At 38.9% G+C, this 9,189-nt stretch overlaps 1 protein-coding gene across 1 annotated transcript; it reads right to left on the bottom strand.

Annotated features, from left to right (window-relative positions):
- Positions 1 to 1,030: 1,030 nt before the first annotated feature.
- On the bottom strand, positions 1,031 to 8,266 carry Tdrd15 (tudor domain containing 15). Its single transcript, XM_051181878.1, has 2 exons — positions 2,118 to 8,266; positions 1,031 to 1,122 (listed from the first exon to the last, which is right to left on the bottom strand). Exons 1-2 carry the CDS (start codon positions 8,263 to 8,265, stop codon positions 1,031 to 1,033), a joined length of 6,240 nt encoding a protein of 2,079 aa, XP_051037835.1. The 5' UTR covers position 8,266.
- Between the last annotated feature and the right edge of the window lie 923 nt (positions 8,267 to 9,189).

Here is a 9,189-nt window from a genome sequence, read left to right as displayed (position 1 = left end):
ACCACATGTGTGCTCAGCCATTAAGCATGCTCCCCTGCTCCTCCTCATGCCTACTTTTTGTTTGTTTGTTTGTTTGTTTGAGATAATATCTCAAGTAGTCCAGACTAGTGTCAAACTTACAATACAGCTAAGAATGACCTTGAACTCTTGATCTTCTTGCCTCCATCTCCTAAGTGCTGGGACCACACTGAACCAACTTGGTCTCTTTTGACGTGAGACAAGGTCTCAGTAAGTTGCCAGGCTTATATTGAAACTGTTATCATCCTGCCTCAGCTTCCCAAATAGCTGAGATTACAGGCCTATGCCTCCTGGTACCATATCTAAGTACTTAAATTTTGAACAAAAAGCAGTCAGAAACTCAAACAGGGCAGGAACCTGGAGGCAGGAACTGATGCAGAGGCCATGGAGAAGTGCCACTCACTGGCTTAATCATCGTGGCTTGCTTTCCTGATTTCTTATAGAATCCAGGACTACCTGCTCAGGGGTGGCACCACCCACAATGGTCTGGGACCTCCTAATTCATTCACCAATTAAGAGAATGTCCTACAGGATTGCTATGCCTATAGCTCCCCAAACTTAGGGAGTCATTTTCTCAATGGAGGTTTCCTCTTATGACTTTAGCTTGTGTCAAGTTGACATAAAACAAGCCAGCACAGCTGTGTTTCCTCAAAAGCTACCAGAATCATAAGCATGATAGCTAAATGCTATTATGTCTTGAGAAATCCATGCCCAACCTTGGTGTGTGTGTTCTGTTACATTTTGTCCTGCTCTGTTTGTTTTGTTTTTGAGACATGTTCTCATATTATATTTCCCTGGCTGGCCAGAAACTCACCATGTAGACAAAGATGGCCTTAAACTTACAGCTAGATCTGCCTTCTACAGGCATATGCCACCACACCCTTCTCCAACTATGCTTTTCTTTAAGCACTGATGTTAAGAGAGGAATGAAGTGCTTAAGTCTTTCTAATAGTCTTGCTTCAGAACAACAACAGACATAAATAAAGCAACTTGCAATTCAAACAGGTGTAGTTTAGGTGCCCAGGTGAACTTCAATGCCAGCTTCTTCCACAGTGTTGCTGTAAATAATCAGTGAGAGGATAGGTACAACTCTTGACACAGTACCTGGAATGTAGCAAAACCCCCCACTGCCCCTACAACGACATATACCTCCTATTATATCACAAGATTTAGAAGTTAAAAGACAAAAAGCCAGTATTACAGCACTCATCAACTGTGACAATTCTAAATGTGAATTCAAATAAAATAAGTTACAACAGTGCATCAGTAAAAATAAGGTATTTCCACCCACTGAAAGAGTGTAATCTGTGATGATGTGAATTATAATTTGGATATGGGATAGGCATTATTATGAAGTCTGAACAAACAGTCACCTATAAAACCCACAGTAAATAATCCATAGAGGAAAATTAATATAATGCAAATGAGAAAAATCAGATAATAGTACATAAAATAGGGAAATCTTAATAATACTTTAGAGTTTGTTTTATGTCTGAATGGCTTAGGAGGAAATACACTTCAGTAAGTTTGTTCAATAAATTTTAACTGACTTACAATATGCTATAAATACCTTCAAAAGTACCTAGATATGTAATTTATCTGTTACATAAGAATGTGCATGTTAGAAAATTGATTCTTCAAAGGGGGGATAGGAAGATTTGTCAGTCTGAACCCCGACAACTTCTGGATGTTTATGAAACTCTTGATAGCATTTGTAAAATATCATGAATGTATACATGCCTGTGGTGGCTAAAATTACTACTTTTATGAAAAGCTAATAAATTCCCATTCAGAAATGGTAAAAATGGAAAAACAACATTTTACAGTCAAAGTCATCATGTTTGTTAGTTAGGACAGGGTTTTACTATGCAGCTCTAGCTGGCCTGGAACTCACAACGCACCTCAGCTAGCCTTAGGTGACCCTTTTCTCTCTGCCTATTAAGTTCAGAAATTGTAGCCACAATACACTGTGACTAGCTCTATCCAGATTCTCTAGTAAGATTTTTATTTTCTGTAATATGTTATGTCCATTCTGGACAAATAGTCCACTAAAAATAACGAACCAAAAAACAGAAACTCCTTTGAAAACAGCAACTTACTTTTCAAATGTTCTGCTGTAATATTTTCATTAACACTGACTGCATTTGAGTCCATCGTGTGACTCTTCTTCTGGACTCTGGCAGTTGATAAAATGTTTTCAAAGCTGACTGTGTTGTTTCCCAAGCGATCAGAGAGGCCCCCAGACAAAGCTGCTATGTATATCTCAAACAGAATAGTACTTGGGAAGTTAAGTTTCCCAATACTGACTTTTCTTCTCAGTTTTAAATTTCCAGTATGTAATTTTTGACTAACACGGCTTTTCTTTAAGAGGTGCCTAGAAACATTTCTCCTCTTCAAAGGTTTCTTCTTCTGTACCTTTTGTTTTACTGTGCTATAACTAAAACTTGCTTTTTTGTGCCAGTGTTTGTCCAACAGTGGGCAGATGGGTTGGCTCTGTAGTTTAGATCCAGTACCATCGGGGCCAGTGGAATCCTTAGGATGCATGGCAAGACCAGATGCCACTAACATATCTGCTACACTGTCATTCTTGTAAATGACATCCACTTCCGATACTGCTGGAGGACCATACTCCCGAAACCAAAAAACTAAGCCTGATTTGCATAGGAAATCTTGAAAAAACTGTCTGGCTTCTTTATTCCACAACTTCCCTGAAGCAGGTAAGACACCATACAGGCTGAGCCTTGGCAAACTCATAATTTTCTCAGATACAGATTTAAGATTTGTGGCTTCTGAGTGGGGTATATGAACAGAAAGCCCATAGTCAATCAAAACAAGATGTAAAGATTGATCCAAAACTTCAGAAATTTCTGCTCTATTCCAGTGACCCTCCAACTCACTTTTGAATAGGCAACTGGAACCAGGAATCATGCACTCTGGGGGCAAGACTTGCAAGGGCTCCGGTATGTCAGAAAGCAAGGTAAAGAGGTATTTCATTGTATCAAAGAAATCCTCTAACTGCACACGGAAGTCTGAGGGGTCACTGACAGCAGTGGCGATGCCGCAATACCACCTACCATTTTGGAGTGGTGCCCAAACAAATGGCCGGATAACACATGGTGACAGAAGAGTCTGGGGCTCCACACTGAGAACAGTGCCTGAAGATGTCAGTTTGTTCTCTTTCACCAGAGATGTAGTTACATTTATATACCCCCAAAGCAACACACCATTGACCAACATTTCCACTTCCCAAGCATAGTCTAAATATTTCAGAGAAATGTTGTTCATGTGCAAATGAGAGAATAAACACACAATGAACTCAAGGGTGGTCTTCTTGGAATGTACAATCCAAATACATTTACGAGGCATGCCTTGTCTTGGAATATTTCTGATCTGTCTGCTAAGTACGTTGGTATTATCTGCAGGTACTCTTTCATGCTGTCGATGATTTACTAAAAAGCCAATTACCTTCTCATCCACCCACCACTCTTCTGTTTGGGGTTGGTACCACTTTAAATTTCTTCTAGATATTGACAAGAATTCTAACCCCCTTTTAAAAGTATCCACTGATAAAAAAGAGGAATTGTCTTCTTTAGGTATTAATCGTGCTAAATTTGATGTTTTCTGATTTTTTGGTAACTTCACATCAAATCCCCCAGTCTCAGAAATGTAAATCACTTTGGCTTTTTCAAGCGGTCTATGCCTTACCAGTTCAGAAGGAATTTCAACTAGCGGTTGGGAGAGTGGTTTGAAGATCATGGAACCTTCATATGGATTTACTCTTCCTGCCTTTGAGTTGTTTTTATAGATACTGACTTTGTGAGAAACGATCTGAGGTGTCTGCAACGGCCCCTCCTGTAGTTTAGGACATGATGACCAGCTCAGCAATTTCTTGATGACACATTTATCGCCACAAGTTACATTGATTTCCCACTGCTTGTTGTGCATCTTCAAAAATTCACAAGAAATTATTCTGTGGATTACTCCCGAGGAAAAATAATCTGTAATTTTGCTTTTACACATTTCAATGGGCCCATTCCACTTTATTCTACGAAGAAAAGAATAAACTCCCAGCTGGGGCATAGTTAAGAGTTCCCTGTTAAGTGAATAAAGTTTAGAACTATTTACAATGGCAGTATTACCATGATCAAAAACTTCCACTACAAACGGCCCTTCACGCAACACTTCTTTAGTAATGTCTCTGGACACAGCATGGTTATTAGAATATTCTACATGATCTCTCACCAGAAGGCCCAGGGACTTCTGCTTTTTCTGGCCATTTGTTCCTTTATTTAGGACATCTGTGAGTCCTATGGCTTTGTTTCCATCCCCAGCAAGTGGAATGGGAAAACTGGCTAGATGGTGGCTAGTGGGTGAAGACCCTTTAACCTGGGTACTCATGTCAATGTGGGGTTGAGGAACCTTTGTGACCTGAGGTCTACGAAGGATGCACTGGGTTTGGGAAGATGCCTGATTTAAGTCTTTGGTAACTGACTTTGATACTGTCTCTCGTGATTTGGAGCCCATGCTTCTTTCTTCAGGAATGTGTGCAGACCCAGGAATGAGTTTTCCATTTTTACTTTTAAGTCCATACTTAAAGGGCCTCTTCACTTTGCTTTTTGACATGGGTTCAACTCCGTAACAAATGGATGGTTTCAAATGTCTGGCATATATGTTTTGGGGGTGAATCAACTGATCAGTTTTCTTTGCAGGATGTGTTGCTAGGCTAGTTTTATTTATTGCTTTGTGGCCACGGTTGCTTTCTGAGTTTTCTTTCAAAGGTGCAGTGAGTGGCTGGTTTAACCTAGGATTCTTTTCCACATACCATGCTTGCTCAGAGTGTTTTTCTCCATAAATACTAATTAGCAGTTTTATTGTCTGATTTATATGTTGATAGCCATCATATAAGTCTATACCAAACTGCCCATCTGATTCCCTGGACAGTATCACTGCTTTTAAGGGCCTCCCTAGGAAACTGTCTTCAAACCATCTATTGATTTCTCCTGGGATATCTATATCTCTAAGATCTGACAGGAAACACTGAATTGCTTGCATAGGTGTAAACAGCAGTTCTGGGAACTGATCAGAAATGGCACACAGCATATTTTCTTCTACAAATTGTTCATTCCCATAGTCCACAAAATAAACACAAGGGTCAGATGACGACTCTGCTGGTTTCACCAGTGCTCTGTATGAGAGCCCATCCTCTATGTATTTAGAGATGCATAGTCTCATTCTGTTCCAGTCATACTTTGCACACATTTTGAGGCTAATCATCTCTCTGACTTTTGTCTTCAACATCTCTAAATCTTTACTGTTTCTACAAAGCTGGCAATAGAACTTTTTGGGACTATATACGTGAGATATACACACATCTTCTTCACTTCCAATCTTGATATCAAAGGAAGAATAATAATAACTGTAAAGACTAACTGAAAATGGGAGTGGCCTTGATAATACACTGTAGTGGGTGGAGCCACGATGGAAGAGAAATTCATTTGCACTAGTAAGTGATGATTGTAAATCCACTAAATTGCATAAGCATTTAGGGTGTATGAGAACTAAGGCATACACAATACACGTTAGTAATCCTCCGCGTGATGAAATGAAATTTCCAAAGTCCCTGGAAGCTTCTGCTGTCCAGTCTAATAGTTTACAAGTAATGGGTTCAACTAAATAGTTGAGACAGCATCTGAAAGCCTGGGCTTCTAAAGCAAGAAAATGTGGGTTGATGGCACAAAGATCTTTAATGAAAACTCGCTCTTGATTGCCATAGTCAACAAATACTAGTTCAACTTCTTGGTCTGATGCTTGAGTCAAGATGGCAGCCCTGTACCACTTTCCATCTCTGGAATGCTTAGCCACACAAGCTACCTTCCCAGTCTGATATGGTTCTGGATGGATGCTATAGTAATCTTGAATTTGTTCCATCAGTAATTTCAAATCTCCTAACTTACACAGAAGTTGGCATGAAAAGTCACCAGGACCATGACAATAAGAACAGTTGACTTCAAGACGTTTTCCTGGATTGAACACATATTCCCTATAAGGCTGTGATGAGCTTGGGTCAAAGCACAAATTGGAAGAAATTTTCAGATCCAGGACCCTGTATTTATCAGACCTCAGTTTATCGGAATGAGACTTTTCAAGCTTAGGTCTTTTGACAGGGGCAGAAGCCAGAACACTTCTATTATGAAGTGTATCTTCATATTTTAACTTTAACACTGAACAGTCTCCTATAGAGTTTAGAAGATCTCCTGATTCTGCAAACCCAGCTTGTAGCATCAGAGAGACAACATCCGTATTGTCAGGGGCTTCAATATTCTGAATATTCACCATGTACTTGTCACCTTTTTTTGCTCTAACTTCAAGCAAAATTGCTTTGTTCAGAACAATTTTTTTAAAATAATCTGTTGCTGCCTGTACCCATAAATCTGTGACAGGAGATAAATGTACAAGTGAACAGTGCATGGCTAAGGGAGGCAAATCACAAAATTGTGGAAGCAAAATTTTTGCATCAAAAAATGGTATGGAGTCAGTACTTCCATAATCCAGAAGGTAAACATTAATCCAATAATCATTCATTTCAGTGATGATGGCTCGGTAGAAACATCTGTCCTTGGTATATCTGGCACAACAGAACAGTCCAGGTTCAGGGTTTCTCAGAGTTAGTTCATCATTTTCACATGCATTGTAAAATTTATTTATAGTTTTCATTATGTCTTCAAATTTGTTCTGATGCTTACTTATGCGTACCCAGAAATTTGATGGATTTAAAACATTCACTACAAATGCGATGTGGGTAGAGTCTATCTCCATTTTTACAGTTTCAATAGGAAAACCTACTTTTACATCATCTTTTTCAGTTAGTCCACCCACTGGCTGTTCAATATCTCCAATAAAACCACCAATTGCAAGGCTGCCCATATCAGAAGTGGCTGTCTCTCTCAAGACATTGGAAATATTTGACTCAAATGCAGGATGAAGTATTTGTGTTCCCGGAGTCCTCAGAAAAAAATTAGAATTAAGTGCAGATTCTTGAGACTGTAAAGTCACAAAATATAAACGTTCATCCTCGCTGAACCAGTCAATGTGGGCATACACCATGTGTCCTAAGAGGGCTTGCTTAAATATAGTCAGCTGTTGTTTTCTTACTTCTGGGTCTGGATAATGTAAGTATGTCAGAGAACATGGAAACGAGAACAGTGGCGCAAAAATAAAATCCTGTTTCAGTTTCTTCACGTGAACCGAGGGTATAGACTCACTGCTGCCATAATCCATGAACCAAATTTTCACTTGATTATCAGGCAAGAGCTGCTGGAGAATTCCTCTTTGCCAATGTCCATTTGTCCCTTTAGCAACACACAGGAGTCCGAAATTATCACAAGTAAGGCTGGTTTCTTGTCCTACTGTATTATAATGTAAATTCATACACTCTGTCAAGTCTTCTAGCTCTGGAATCCGCTTAAGTAGCTGACAATAAAATTTGCCAGGGCTCAGTGCAGATGATACTTTGATACTGTCCAAACTTCCCACTGATACAGATGTCTGGAAATTATCTAGGATATATTGAACATCAAGTGAAGTACCGATACTACTTAATGATGACTCGGGTCTTTTATGTTGTAGTAAGTCTGGCATTGGCTGGGGGAGTTCCTTTAATATTTCCACAATAAGACAGAAAGTATCCCTATCAATAAATCTTCCTAATTGTAATTCAAGAACCTCAGATATCACTTTGGGTGCCTCAAGAAGAATCATTTGAAGAGGCAAAATTGTTTGCGCAGTGGCTTTCAGCCTTATTCCTACCAGAGACTTGAAATAATGCAAAGCCTTGGGTGACCATTTCTCTCCAACTGGAAGTATGTTGGCAAAAATGCCAAATATGACTCTAGGAGGGAGTTCAAACAACTTTTCACAAGCAGAGGCTACCCGAGTACCATCCACTCTCAGTTCTTCTCCCCGATCAATGAGCAACACTGTGTAGACTTCGTTAGTCTTCCCCACAACCCTTCCTCTCTGCCATTCTCCAGTCACTTTTTCCTCCACCAGACAAAAGTCGTCGATGCCCACAGTATTCTTCACTTTGGGAATATATTGTATTTCCCTCTGCAATATGTGATAGTCAAACTGACACTCACTATTAATTTTGCCTTGAAATTTCACAAGAACATCCTTGGGAAAACACTCAATCCGTAAAACTGTCAGATCCACATCTAAAACTGTTGGTAATAAAGATGTAGAATCCATTTTTCTAAAAAAAAAAAAAAAAAAAAAAAAAAAAAAGAAAGAAAGAAAGAAAGAAAGGAATACATGCAAATTAGCTTCTGATACATGCTATAAATATAAATATTACATAAAATGAGTCACATAAATTTGGTAAGTAAATATGGGAAAGCATCAAGATAATTCTATATTTGCTTTTACATTTATTTGGGGTAAGATAAACATACATGACATAGTATGTAAATAGAGCCCAGAAGACAACACATGGACATCAAATTCAGATCATCAGGCTTGGAGACATGTGCCCTCCTTCATTGAGCCAATTCACCAGCCCTCACTTTTTTTTTTTTTAAATCATACCAAATATATTGGCAAAATCTGTATGCAGTAGGCAAAATGGTATTGACATAAACAAGATATTGCTGACATAAACACTGTTTACACATCAGAAAAATTCACTACAATAACAAGACAGGATGGTATAGACCATTAATGGAATACACAGAGATAATCCTTACTTCCCAGAAAACTTATCAGGTGGTATAAACGTAAATGTAGTATAATGGAAAAGGTAAATCAGACTCACTAGTGACCTCATTCTCCTGGGAAGAAACAACCTTCCCATGGAGCTTCTAATAATCAACAATTCAAAGGGATGAGAGAAGTAAACAAGGGCAGATGGAAGTCAAGGAGGAGACAGTTTGCACATGCTACTCAGGCACTACCATTACGCAGTCACAAGATTATTCATTAATTGGGGGGCAATTTGATGAGGTCTTAATGCCACTAAGGTAAAATAATCCTGGAAAAGACAGTGAACCCTCGCAGACTTACACACACACACACACACACACACACACACACACACACACACATGCCCACATTGAGCCATGAAAAATAATTGCTTATATTTTGATCTCCAGATTTATAGGATTCTAAAAATGATAA

The sequence above is a fragment of the Phodopus roborovskii genome, unplaced genomic scaffold (genome assembly GCF_943737965.1).
Source record: "Phodopus roborovskii unplaced genomic scaffold, PHOROB, whole genome shotgun sequence".
Taxonomy (NCBI): Eukaryota; Metazoa; Chordata; class Mammalia; order Rodentia; family Cricetidae; genus Phodopus; species Phodopus roborovskii.
This window is presented reverse-complemented; position numbering and strand designations above follow the sequence as displayed.

Excerpts from the sequence above, each read along its gene's own strand:
- Tdrd15 (XM_051181878.1), bottom strand. The coding sequence starts at position 8,265 with ATGGATTCTACATCTTTATTACCAACAGTTTTAGATGTGGATCTGACA. Across the intron at positions 1,123-2,117 it reads TACAGCAGAACATTTGAAAA|GTACTGTGTCAAGAGTTGTA; the intron begins GTAAGTTGCTGT and ends GCTACATTCCAG.